Below are 13,861 nucleotides of genomic sequence, written 5' to 3'. Positions count from 1 at the left end.
TTCGAAAACACCAAGTCAAGTGATTGCTCCAGTCAAACAGATGAGAAAGTGCAGCAGCAAGCAGAGACACGAAGGGAGGGAGAAGCAAGTTGGGAGCAATAGAAAAAGCGTCCGCCTCCTCCGAGGACCAAGCAAGAAGGGGATACACATTCAAAACAATAGATTCAATTTCAAATTAAACCATACAAATTCACTTCCTACTGGCACAAGACTGATCCCATACGTTTAACCTGGTTTAAAACTATATGAACCCTCTAAAGATAAACCTAAAGCGTAAAATACAAATCTTTATCATTCACAATTTGGGAATCATTGGTTTTCCATATAAACACAATTGCAATTTATCAGAACGAGTTAATGTCTGTTGGTTTATATTATTCAGTTTATTGATCCAGCTTGCAATTATTTCTTATCAAACTGGCAAGCATCTTTTGTTGTTTAAAGCAAAAAAAGCCAAGACATGTGTTTGCATGCTCAAAAATAGGCCCCAGGAAAAGGTGACTTTTTTTTCTTTTTTTTTTTTTTATCTACCTTTTAAAAGCACAGATTTCACATCCAGCAACCAAGAAACACAATGTTACCCTACGGAAATAATTTCTTAGGCCGGGATGTGGTTATCAATTCCGCTCTGGCTGATCACACAGCCACATATTGACACAATAAACATGCAGACACAGACAAACTGCAGCGTCCAGGTTGAGTTTCTTTTGACTTATCACCCAGTAAATGACACACGGCACAGAGGATACAGCTGCAGACTTGTCCTGTTTCTTTAAAGTCTGATATATGAAACAGGAGAGGACAAGATGATTCCTTAATTCAGCTCTTTTATGTTTCTACTTCAACTCCATGATTTCTATTGACATAGTTTGGAGTGGAAATACATCTACATGAAGAGTAAGTAGAGGCATTATTCTTCTTTAGATTGTTGGTTATTTGTTTCAGATAAAATGGTATGAAGTGAGACAATTCGCAAAATAAATATAGTCAGTGAAAGATGCAAAATGTGTGGCTTTTTTAGTCTATTAAAAGTTTTACACTTCTAAAAGTACATCTGATATTATAGGAGGGAATATTTGTTGGTGGGGTAAAGGAAGTAGTTTGTGTACAAAAACAATTAGAAAAAAACATTATCAGCAAAGGGCTTTGACTAAATGTCTTGCAGTGTCAAAAACATTGCCAAATTGTTCACTGTGTGAATACTATGATCTCTTATTGCATGTGCAATTTTAGTTTTATTTCTTTGAAAATTTTCATTTTTACTGCTCAGCTTTAAACTTTATTTGTGTATTTATGACTTTGTACAGCACTTTGTGCCAGCAGCAGTTGTTTTAAAGTGTTATAGAAATAAAGTTGAGTTGGGTTTGAGTATCTACTATCAGAAGTAGTCAACAATTAGTCAATGACTAATTGTACCCAACCAGTCAACTTATTTAGTCGCTCCAACCTCACAGTAAATTGTGGATTTTCAGTTTTGTTCCATGAACATACATTTGGCAGTTTTTTATTGCACAGCTGCCTCAAAGACCAACTTCAAAGAACTTAAAAGATAACATGTTCAGGTTTTCAGGAATAGAAAAAAAAAACATGTTCCTCACATTAATGTCAGTGTGTAGTATTATGGCTTACAGTTATGAGGTTTTTTTTTTAAACATGTGACTTCACTCTCACTCAATTACAGCTTACACAGTGTATTCTACTTCACCATAACCAAATATTAAACCTGTTGATCTGGATTTTTGTAGCCATCATTGAAGGAATCCAGCTTTCTGACTACGCTATTCAAAACAGATAACTATCGCATAACTTATAGATACATGATACATCCATTTATCAGATAAATTGCATTAGACAGCTGATATTTTATTAATTGAATCAAATTCTCAAATTTTGACAATGCACTTGAATTTAGTTATTATGGAAAATTTTGACTTTATTTTCAACAAAATATATTTAGTGCAGTGTTTTTAATTAGGTATAAATTAGACAATATAGCAACAATAGTACTGCTACTCATTGCTAGTTTGAAAAGCTTTAAGTTTTTGTGACACTTTAAAGGTTTAAACACTAATATGGATTGCTTTTTACTTTTTCCACAAGGTTCAGAGATATGGACGCTCTGGCGACAATGGAAAACCTGAGCCTGGCCGCTAATCTGTCTGATTGCTTCTTGGTCCAACACATAACTGGATCGACACCATCTCTGTTCTTCTACCTGACTATCATCGTCATTGCGATCCCGTCTAACACGTTCTCGCTCTACGTGTCCTGGCAGCACATCAGACAGAAGAACGAGCTCGGCGTGTTCCTGTTCAACCTGGCTCTGTGTGACATGATCTTCACACTGGGCCTCACTCTGTGGGTGGACTTCCTGTGGCGGGGAGTCTGGACCCACGGAAGCCGCCTCTGTGTGATATGTGTCTGCTTTGTCCACACCAACTTCTACACGAGTGAGGCCCTCCTCTGCTGCATCGCCGTGAACCGCTACCTGGCCGTGGTCCACCCATTGAAATATGTCAAGTTTCGGAAGATGGGAACTGCCGTCGCGGTGTCTGTGGCCATCTGGGTGCTGGTGCTCTGTTTCAGCGCCGCCACCATAAAATGGAGGGACTTGTACAACGAAGACACTATGACTTCTCTGTGCTTCGACCTCTTCCTCCCCATGTCAGAGAGTCAGATTTGTGGAAACCTGACTCGCTTCTTCCTGGGGTTTATTGCCCCAGTAGCCGTGGTGTTGTTCACCACGTGGGGCACGTGCGCGGCTGTGAACACCAACCAGGCCACGAAGGAGCAGGAACGAAAACGGATCTCCAAGCTTCTGGCATTAGTTCTGTTCAGCCTGATGCTCTGCTTTGGACCCCTCCACGTCTTGATGCTCGTCCGCACGTTCTTGAGCGACTGCAGCAGTTTTCAGTGGCTCTTCTATCCGTACAGGATCAGCATTGCTATTTCAAGCCTGAACTGCCTTGCAGACCCGCTTCTTTATTGTTTTGTCACTAGAACCGGGCAGGCAAACGTCAGTCAAGTCATTCTATTCTTGCAGGGAAAGAAAAGAAGCAATGATGAGAGTATTGCATAATTGCAGTACGACACAAAGAACTGTGTTCACTCTGAATTTGCCCTTAATTGATGTAGAGAGAAACTCATTCACTTTAGTTGAGTCGTATTTACTGTTTCTTTTTTCTTTTTTCTTTTTTTTCTCCCCTTGTCCTGTTCGGCAGCTGGGGCGTGCAATATTGTATGATTGTAGCCTTTTACTATCCAAACAGATTTTAATGTTAGCAGCAGGACGAGACTGAATCTCCTCCTGCTGCTGCCTTTATTTAAAGCTGGCGTCCGGCATGGCTGCCGGATAGGACCGGGACGGAAACGCTCAGAGAGCGAGAGACAGAAAGAGAGAAAGATAAAGGGGGGGGGGGCACAACCTATGTACAAATTCACAACAAATGCAAAACAGTGTTGTCAACGCACCACACGCAACCAAGAACAATCCCAAACCCCAATCTGGACAACACCAAAACAGAGCCGACAACCAACACAAAAACTGACAGAACCATACATATATAATTTTTTTTTTTTTTTCCCCCCTGACGAACCATAGTAGTGAACAGACTAGTAACTAGTAGTAAACTTGGGGTGTGCATCAAGAGAGGGCTACTACAGATCACCATTATTCTAACCACCACAAGAAGACAAGGTAACCGAGTATGTGAAGAGTGATTAAAGATCAGCGTGATCATGAAAATATGATGGTGAGTGGGTTTTCATAACCACCAACTCTACGTAAATTACGCCTGTGTTTATGAGGCAATAACAAAATAGTAACGCGCAGTCACTTAGGAAACTAACTTTAATCAGATTACTGGTTTGGAAAAATGAATGCGTTAGATTGCTCGCTACTGAAAGAAAGTAATCAGATTAAAATAAAGCGTGAATTAGTAGCGCGTTAGTGACAACGCTGTCCAGCACGACACAAAGAACTGTGTTCACTCTGAATTTGCCCTTGATGTTAGACATTTGATGTGGAGAGAAACAACTTATTCAGTTCAATTCAGTCGTATTTATTGAAAAACAAGCTAGATGTCTCCAGGCTGCCTCCCATTCAAATCTGGAGAAAGACCTAGCAACATAGGAGAAAATTCAAATTCAAATTCAAATTCAAATTAAAAAAAAACTTTATTTGTCCCCAAGGGGCAATCCAGAAGGCACGCTGAGCAATCAGTGCAATAAATGGCATAATAAAATATGTACAAATTAAATTCAAATTAAGTTTAAAGTGACAAATACCTAAATATCATACTACTACTATAGTTGTGCAAATATGCAAATACTGTCGACAATCCCGAACAGAGTGAAATAAGGCAGAGAGGGAGCTACAGTAACATGTATGATATGTCAGTGCAGATATAAGATTCGGAGTGCAAAGTGGCAGAGATGAGAGGGTCCATGATAAGTTCCATGTAAAAAAATCTGGGAGGGGTTATGAGTTGAGGAGTAAGACTGTCTTGGCTACGAAGGTAGCCCCTCTCCTCTGTGTCCTGCATGTGGGGCAGCGAAGCCTTCGACCAGAAGGGAGCCAATCGAATGCAGAGAAGCGAGCATGTGAGGGGTCACTGATGATCCGGTTTGCCAGTCTGCATGTTAAATGTTCATACACTGCAGACAGGCTTTTGAGGGGCAGTCCTATGATTTTAGAGCAGACAGTGACAGTCCTTTGCAGATGGTTTCTATTCTGGAGGCTGATGGAGTAGAACCAACAGGTGATGGAGAAAGTGATGGTGCTCTCTATGAAGGAGTAGTAGAATGTTCTGAGAATGTTCGGACTCACACCAAAAGAGCTGAGCTTCTTTAGGAGATACTGTCTCTGGTGACATTTCCTTAAAATCTCCTCTGTGTTAGATCAGAATTTCAGCTGTCTGTCGAAGATGGTACCCGGATATTTATACTCCTCCACCAGCTCAACAGGCAGTCCATGGATGGTGGTGGTGACAGCTCTAGCCAGCGCCAACTGCCTGTTGGAGAAGGTCACTACCATCTCCTTCGTTTTTTTGATGTTCAGCTCCAGACAGGAATCATCACACCAGACCATGAACTCCTGGAGGACTGAGCCGTGGGACTGAGATGGTGCTGTCAGCAGTGTCAGGAGGACCGTGTCGTCTGCATATTTGACCAGGTGGGAATTTGGCTGTGTGGATCTGCAGACATCCGTGTAAAGGATGAAGAGAAGCGGAGAGAGGACACAGCCTTGGGGGGAACCAGTGGAGGTGTGACGCACGTCAGAGAAGGTGTTGTTGATCCGCACTCTCTGTGACCTGTGGGTTAAAAAGTCCAGGATCCACAGGATGAGCTGATCCTCCAGGTGGAAGCGGGAGGAAAGTTTGTGAGCCAAGATGTGCGGCTGGAGGGTGTTAAATGCCGAGGAGAAGTCAGCGAACAGGAGTCTTGCTGAAGTGTTTGGGTGTCCCAGGTGATGGTGTATAGAGTCCAGAATGAATATTTTAGCATCATCAACATCTCTGCTCGGGCGATATGCAAATTGGAGAGGGTCAGGCAGAAAAGGGTGTCCTTTTACCATGACCAAACTTCGAGTGGCAGATATACTTACATTTTTTGGGGTTCCTAAAATTTCGTAATGAGTAACAGTGAAAATCAGTAACCCTAACCCTACATCACAGTAAAGAAGTCAATATTCCAAAATGCCAACACATCCTGTTTGGCATAATACTGTTAGTTAGGACCACAAACTCTTTGATTGCTTATTCATAGGGCTTTGTCCTTGATTTGTCTGCTTAACTGAAGAGACTATTCCTTACTTTCCAGCCTCTTTATGATAAAGAGATGCACTCTCATATGAAAATAGACAGACAAGTGACTTTAAAATCCCAGGACTCAGATGATGAGCTGCCTTGAAAAGATCTTCTCCAGGCATGTTTTAGGACACGAAAACATGTTAAACAGCAACGAGCAATATATTGGCGTTAAACTGTATTCCATCGGAAATCCTGATTATTTGGGTTGCTTTTTTAAACGATGCCACATTTGTGAGAAAGATTCAGTTGTGGGCAGCAATGTGCAGTTTGAACAATATTTTTCATGGGAGCAATCCAATGCTGCTCATCCCACAAATTCACAAATTCATGTTCTTTGCAGTCCTGCAGCATTTGGTTGGGAAAACAGAGTTCGCTCACATGGAGAAGCTGGGCATCATTCACCGCTCTGACAGCCCGTGGGCTGCACATCGTCCCCAAACCCAATGGCGGCTGGCAGCTGTGCGGAGACTACCGCCACCTCAACAACAAAACAATACCCAACCGCACAATACCCAACTGCTACCCAGTCCCTCACATCCAGGACTTTTCAGCACACCTATCTGGCAAGTGGGTTTTCTCCAAGGTGGACCTGGTGCACAGGTATCATCAGGTACCGTGCCAGTGCACCCGGCGGATAGTCCCAAGACAGCTGTCATCACCCCTTTCGGACTGTTTGAGTACCTGCGCATGCCATTCAGGTTGAAAAACGCAGCCCACTGGTTTCAGCGTTTGATGGACTCAGTCCTCCGGGACATGCCTTTCATTTTTGTCTACCTGGACGACATCCTCGTAGCAAGCTCCTCCAAGGTGGAACATCTCACACACCTGCGTGCTCTTTTTACAAGGCTCAGTGAACAAGGGTTAGTTATAAACCCAGCCAAGTGTGTTTTTGGCTGTTCTGCCATTGATTTCCTCGGGCACCACATCACTGCGGAAGGAGTGACTCCCCTGCCATCAAAAGTGGAAGCGGTAGCGGCTTTTCCACGCCCTCAGTCTGCGCGCTCCCTCAAGGAATTCCTTGGCATGGTAACGTTTTATCACTGCTTCATCCCGCGTGCAGCCCACATCATACGTCCATTGTATGATGTGCTTAAAGGTAAATTGCCGAGCCAGGCCATCAGCTGTACTGAGGGGAGCAACTCGGCTTTCACAGCAGTCAAAACTGCACTAGCTCGAGCTACGCTTCAAGTGCACCCATCACCCACAGCGCCTATCGCCATCACCACAGATGCGTCAGACTACGCCATTGGGGCTGTGCACGAGCAGTGGGTGGGAGGCACCTGTCAGCCGCTCGCTTTCTTCAGCCGCCAGTTGACGCCCAGAGAGCATAAGTACAGCGCATTTGACAGGGAGCTTTTCGGGCTTTTCCTCGCGGTGTGGCACTTCAGGTTTTCTCTTGAGAGACGTGACTTTACAGCGTTCATTGATCACAAGCCGCTGACATTTGCCATGTCTAAAGTGACAGAGCCGTGGTCTGCGCATCAGCAGCGGCAACTCGCATTCATTTCGAAGTTCACTGCAGATGTCCGGCACGTCGCCGGTAAGTCCAATGTTGTCGCGGACTGCCTCTCCAGAGCCTCGGTCGGGACTGTACAGCTGGGCCTCGATTACATCTGCATAGCGCAAGACCAAGCCTTGGATCACAGCGTGCTGGCTCTGAAAACGTCAGACACAGGGTTGCGCCTGGAGGACGTATGCTTCGGTGACGTGAGCGCGGTGCTCTTGTGAGACACATCCACCGGCCAGCCACAACCGGTCGTTCCCGTCGGCTGGAGGTTTTCTTTTTTTTATTCGAGGCAGTGCACAACCTCTCACACCTGGGGAGAAAGCCGTTGGTGTGCTTAGTGGCCGCTAACTTTGTTTGGCAGGAGTTGAAAAAAGATGTGAATCGGCTGCCGACCTCTGGAACGCCGTGGCTGAGAGTTTAGGAGTCAAGCTCCATCATACCACCGCGTACCAGCCCCAGGCCAACGGCCTGTGCGAGAGGTTTCATCGGTCCCTCAAAGCAGCCCTCTGAGCTGTGCTAACTGACAGTAACTGGGTCGACAAACTCCCATGGGTCATGTTGGATCTCAGGACGGCACCCAAAGAGGACCTCCAGTCCTCCTCGACTGAGGTAGTCTATGGTCAGCCGCTGTGGGTATCCAGGGATTTCCTGCCTCGCGCTACTGCCCCCTGGTCGGTGTCCGTTCAGCACGCCTCACTCCAGGATAGCGCCAGAACTTTCACCTCAGTTCCCACTACTCTAGATGGCATGTGTAGCACTCTTATGGATGAGTATAAAAGTAGAGCTACTGGACCAGATCTAGGCTCTAAGAGTGGGATAACAGTGCAGAAAGAGACCAAAGACCAGACACTTTCAGGTCAAGAAATCCCAATTTATCAAACAGTTTGAACATGAAAACACAACAATTGCAATGAAATAATAAACAATTACCCTGCAGGGATTTAAAGAAAATGAATTAATGAAAATTGATTTTTAAGAAAATGAAATCTACTCTCTCAGTTTCGTTTTTTCAGCTTAAATGTATTTAATCTTCTAGTTTGATTTGACCGGTCAAACTAAGATTTAATTCAGATAAATAGGTTTCTCCTATTTTAGTTTCTTTATCTCTGAGTTAACTCTTTTTTTCTTCAACAGGTGAAATACCTTCTTAGATCAACCATGAATTATATTGCAACACTTCACAATCATGACAATTATGAAAAAGTTCAACATAAAACATCAATCAAAATCAAATGAAAGTCTTTCAAATTCAGTTCAAATTACTTCCAGATCAAATCAAGGATTTCCAGTCCAAAAAGGGAGAAGAAGAAACAGTTCGTTCGATCCAATGTGAAACCAAAAATCCAGTTCTAGTCCTCAAATTGCTTTGAAAAAAAAGGTTTTGATACTCCTACCACTCTGGCAGCAGTTTACCCCAGTCTGTCCACTGGTGTGTAGTGATGGTTTCACCAGCACAACGCAGGTTCTCCAATCTAGTGGTTCTTGGGTGGCTCGCCTACTCTGTTGTCCAGTGTGCTCACTCCCCACACATCATGGGCAAGATCCTTTCCTTAGTTTGGCTTGCATGAAGCCATGTGGGCAAAGGGAAAAGGTGGGGGGAGGGGGGAAAAAAAAACCTGACCTGTATAACAGGCCATGAACAAAATAAATCAGTCTCACATTAAACATTTCTGCTACACAATCAGATCCATCACATGCTCAAAACTGTAACATAACATCTCTTTTTGCATCTTCCATATCAATTAAAGAAAATAAAACAACTCTTAACAAGGTGAGGGAAAAAGAGGGGCTCAGCGGCGGCCATGCTTCGCTCTGCAGCGTGGCCGTCACAACGGTGAATAAAACCAGAAAAACCAAAGTTTTAACTCACCAAAGCCGCTGAAGTTCACAATCCTAGGCTCTCAAGAATCACAGACCCTGTGAATATCCCTTCACTAGTCTTTTTTCATTTGTTTGTCCTCCTTTTCTTAACTAGCTGCTCTCGCGTCTTCTCCGGCTTTCGGCTCCGTGCACTGAGCTTCCTGCTTCCGAAGAGCGCACCGCAACTCTAAAGGGGCAGCGTCACATTTTATTTTTTGTCTGACAACTCCAAATTAATACACATAAGGGAGGCTACAACAATTTTTAAACATCCAAAATAATCATATACACACATTTTTAAACCTCACATGAATTTATACATTTTTAAATTACATTTTTAATCAACTATTTACACCATGATGTCATTTTTTAATGTGGGTTACACATGCCCGTATCCAGGGTGCCAACGGACCTTCACTTGGCACGTCACGTGTTTGTTCGGCATGACACCCATCCCCTGCAGCCCCACTACGACGGCCCCTTCTGCGTCTTTGAAAACGGGGCTAAACATCTGGTTGCAGATGTAGGGGGCAGACCTGAAGATGTTTCAGTGGACCGTGTTAAACCTGCACACTTGGACTTGAACCTGCCACTCGAGTTGGTGCAGCCCACGCGAAGGGGCCGCCCCCCTGCAGTGACGCGATCATCCGATCGCTTGTTTCTTCCCCCTGGCCCGACCCCCTGTACCCTTGCCCCTGCTGGAGAAGAACCTGCGTCGCCCTGCCCCTCCTCCCCCTCTCTGGTTCCCCGAAGTCGCAGGCACCAACCCATTGTGTCCCCTGGCCACACTGACTTTGTGTATGGGTGAATTCTGAGGGGGCTCATGTGGTGATCAGTTCATACACAATTCACCCATGGACTGTGGGGTGGTGGGGAATGTTTATCGAGAGAGAAGACGTGGTTTCTGCCGGGACTGAGTTGGTGTTATTCCCATTCATTTTACACGTGTTTTGAAGAGTTATGGAAAAATAAAGCATGGAGTTCTTTACTGAACACGTCGCCTCCGACTCCCATTCTTCGGCACCACAGTGTCAAAGGTTCCACACATTAATTACGGCGGCGATATGAATGAACGTCAACACATGAACACTGTTACTGCAAAAAAAAAAAAAAAAAAAAAAAAAAAAATCATGTTCAGGATGCTTTAAAGTTTCAGAAAACGGTGGGTAGTTCTACTGAGTGTGTGTGTTCCACTTTGTCGTTTCAAGTCGCTATCACAGCAGACTGAGCTCCGCGGAGGACACCAGAGTGAGGCCAGCAGCTGCATGAATATAGGACGAGATTTTTAGTCACAAAGCAAACCAGAGTTCACCATGTCACAGCAACAGTTGACTGATGACAGACATTAGCATCCGATGCTAGCAGTAGTTAGCTTCCTTCTTTTATACCTTGAACACATTGCAAATACACAGCAAAGATAAATGTCACCAAAGCATATATATATATATATATATATATATGTATATGGCACATGTGCACATCACTCACCTGCAAATAAACACAATATATGTTGAATATTCATTTGAAGTCGTCTCGGGGCTGAGCTTTCACATGAAACCAGTTGGGGAGTGCTAGAGCAACAGTTGCATAGTTCACCTTTGAAGGGTTGCCAATTTATCAGAAATGGTTAGTGTCTGTTGGTTTATATTACTCAGCTTATTGATCCAGTTTGCAATTATTTCTTATCAAACTGGCGAGCATCTTTTTGTTTAAAATAAAAAAAAGCCAATAGCTTCATGTTTTCATGCTCAAAAATAGGCCCCAGGAAAAAGGTTTTTTATGTTTTTTGTTTTTTTTTGTTAATCTGCCTTTTAAAAGCACAGATTTCACACCCAGCAATCAGGAAATACAATGTCACCCTATGGAAACAATTTCTTAGGCAGGGATGTGGTTATCAATTCCACTCTGGCTGATCAAACAGCCACATATTGACACAATAAACATGCAGACACAGACATACTACAGCGTCCAGGCTGAGTTTGTTTTGACTTACTCAGTAAACGACACACGGCAAAGAGGATGCAGCTGCAGACTTTTCCTGTTTCTTAAAAGCCTTCTTGAGAGGATAAGATGATTCCTTAATTCGGCTCTTTTATGTGTCTACTTCAACTCCATGATTTTTATTGACATAGTTTGGAGTGGAAATACATCTACATGAAGAGTAAGTAGAAGCACTATTCTTCTTTGGGTTGTTGGTTTTTTGTTTCAGATAGAAAAGTATGAAACGAGACAATTCGCAAAATAGTCAGTGAAAGATGCAAAATATGCAGCTTTTTTAGTCTGTCAAAAGCTTTACACTTCTAAAAGTAAATCTCATATTATAGGAAAGGGATTATTTGTTGGTGGGGTGAAGGAAGTAGTTTGTGTACTCGAACAAGCCTCTTAGAAAAGCATTATCAGCATTGCCATCACTAAAGGGCTTTGACTAAATGTCTTGCAGTGTCACAAACATTGCCAAATTGTTCACTGTGTAAATACTATGATCTCTTACTGCATGTGCAATTTTAGCTTTATTCCTTTCAAAAAGTTCATTTGTCAGCTTCACTGCTCAGTTTTAAACTTCATTTATCTTTCCAACCTCACAGTAAATTGTAAATTTTCAATTCTTGTACCATGAATATACATTTGGCAGTTTTTTTTTTTTTGTTTTTTTGTTTTTTTTGTAAAGCTCAAAGACCAACTTCAAACACCTTGAAAGATAACATGTTCAGGTTTTCAGGGATGGAAAAAAAAAACATGTTGCATAAACTCACATTAATGTAAGTATGTAGTATTTTGGTTTACAATTATGAGTTTTTTTAAAACGTGATTTCACTCTCACTCAATTACAGGCTAAACAGTGTTCTACTTCACCATAACCAAATATTAAACCTGTTGATCTGGATTTCTGTAGCCATCATTGAACGAATCCAAAACAGATAACTATTGCAGAACTTTTAGATACACGATACATCCATTTGTCAGAGAAATTGCATTAGATTGTTGATATTTAAGTTCAATCAAATTGACAAATTTTGACAATGCAATTAAATTTAGTTATAAAAGAAAATTGACTGTATTTCAACAAAATATATTTAGTGCAGTGTTTTTAATTAGGTATAAATTAGACAATATAGCAACAATTTACCAAACTCATTGCAAGTTTGAAAAGCTTTAAGTTTTTGTGACACTGTAAAGGTTTAAACACTAATATGGATTACTTTTTACCTTTTCCACAAGGTTCAGAGATATGGACGCTCTAGTGACAATGGAAAACGTGAGCCTGGCCGCTAATCTGTCTGATTGCTTCTTGGTCCAACACATAACTGGATCGACGCCATTTCTGCTCTTCTACCTGACTATCATTGTCATTGCGATCCCGTCCAACACGTTCTCGCTCTACGTGTCCTGGCAGCACATCAGACAGAAGAACGAGCTCGGCGTGTTCCTGTTCAACCTGGCTCTGTGTGACCTGACCTTCACCCTGGGCCTCACTCTGTGGGTGGACTTCCTGTGGCGGGGGGTCTGGATCCACGGAAGCCACCTCTGTGTGATATGCGTCCGCTTTGTCTACACCAACTTCTACATGAGTGAGGCCCTCCTCTGCTGCATCGCCGTGAACCGCTACCTGGCCGTGGTCCACCCGTTGAAGTGTGTGAAGTTTCGGAAAGTGGGAACTGCCGTCGCGGTCTCTGTGGCCATCTGGGTGCTGGTGCTCTGTTTCAGCACTGCCACCATCAAATGGGGGGACTCGTACAACGAAGACATCACGTTTTCTCTGTGCTTTGATGTCTTCCTCCCCATGACAGAGAGTCAGATTTGTGGAAACCTGACTCGCTTCTTCGTGGGGTTTGTTGCCCCAGTAGCCGTGGTGTTGTTCACCACATGGGGCACGTGCGTGGCTGTGAACACCAACCAGGCCACGAAGGAGCAGGAACGAAAACGGATCTCCAAGCTTCTGGCGTTAGTTCTGTTCAGCCTTGTGCTCTGCTTTGGACCCCTCCACGTCTTGATGCTCGTGCGCACGTTCTTGAGCGACTGCAGCAGTTTTCAGTGGCTCCTCCACCCGTACAGGATCAGCATTGCTATGTCAAGCCTGAACTGCCTCGCAGACCCGCTTCTTTATTGTTTTGTCACTAGAACTGGGCAGGCAAACGTCAGTCAAGTCATTCTATTCTTGCAGGGAAAGAAAAGAAGCAATGATGAGAGTATTGCATAATTCCAGCACTACACATGGAGCTGTGTTCACACAGAATTGGCCCTTAATGTTAGAAAATTTGATGTAGAGAGAAACAACACATTCACTTTAATTCAGTCGTTTTCATTGAGCTCGATGTCTCCAGGCTGCCTTACATTCAAATCTGGAGAAAGACCTACCTTCCTAGCAACATAGGAGAAAATGAAAGGGTGTCCTTGTACCATGACCAAACTTCCAGTGGCAGATGTACTTGTATTTTTTGGGGTTAGTAAAATTCCATAATAAGAAACAATGAAAATGAGTTGTAATGTTCCTAAATGCCAACACATCCTGTTTGTCATACTTAACACTGTTAGTTAGGACCACAAACTCTTTGATTGCTTGTTCGTAGAGCTTTGTCTTTGATTTGTCTGCTTAACTGAAGAGACTATTCCCTGCACTCTCATTCGAAAACAGACAAACAAGTGAAGTCAAAATCCCAGGATTCAGAAGGTGAGCTGGCTTGAA

The 13,861-nt window shown here is 43.2% G+C and overlaps 2 protein-coding genes across 2 annotated transcripts; both read left to right on the top strand.

The window, feature by feature from the left end:
- The first annotated feature begins 2,110 nt into the window (after nt 1-2,110).
- Nucleotides 2,111-3,079, top strand: LOC115407117 (psychosine receptor-like). The gene has a single exon (XM_030117476.1). The coding sequence runs from the start codon at nt 2,111-2,113 to the stop codon at nt 3,077-3,079; it is 969 nt and encodes a 322-aa protein (XP_029973336.1).
- Nucleotides 3,080-12,406: 9,327 nt separating this feature from the next.
- LOC115407116 (psychosine receptor-like) lies at nt 12,407-13,375 on the top strand. The gene has a single exon (XM_030117475.1). It carries the CDS (start codon nt 12,407-12,409, stop codon nt 13,373-13,375), a length of 969 nt encoding a protein of 322 aa, XP_029973335.1.
- The last annotated feature ends 486 nt before the right edge of the window (nt 13,376-13,861 follow it).

This window comes from Salarias fasciatus, chromosome 19 (assembly GCF_902148845.1).
Source record: "Salarias fasciatus chromosome 19, fSalaFa1.1, whole genome shotgun sequence".
In the NCBI taxonomy this organism is placed as follows: Eukaryota; Metazoa; Chordata; class Actinopteri; order Blenniiformes; family Blenniidae; genus Salarias; species Salarias fasciatus.
The sequence above is the reverse complement of the archived record's forward strand: the minus strand, read 5'-3'. Positions and strand labels throughout refer to the sequence as shown.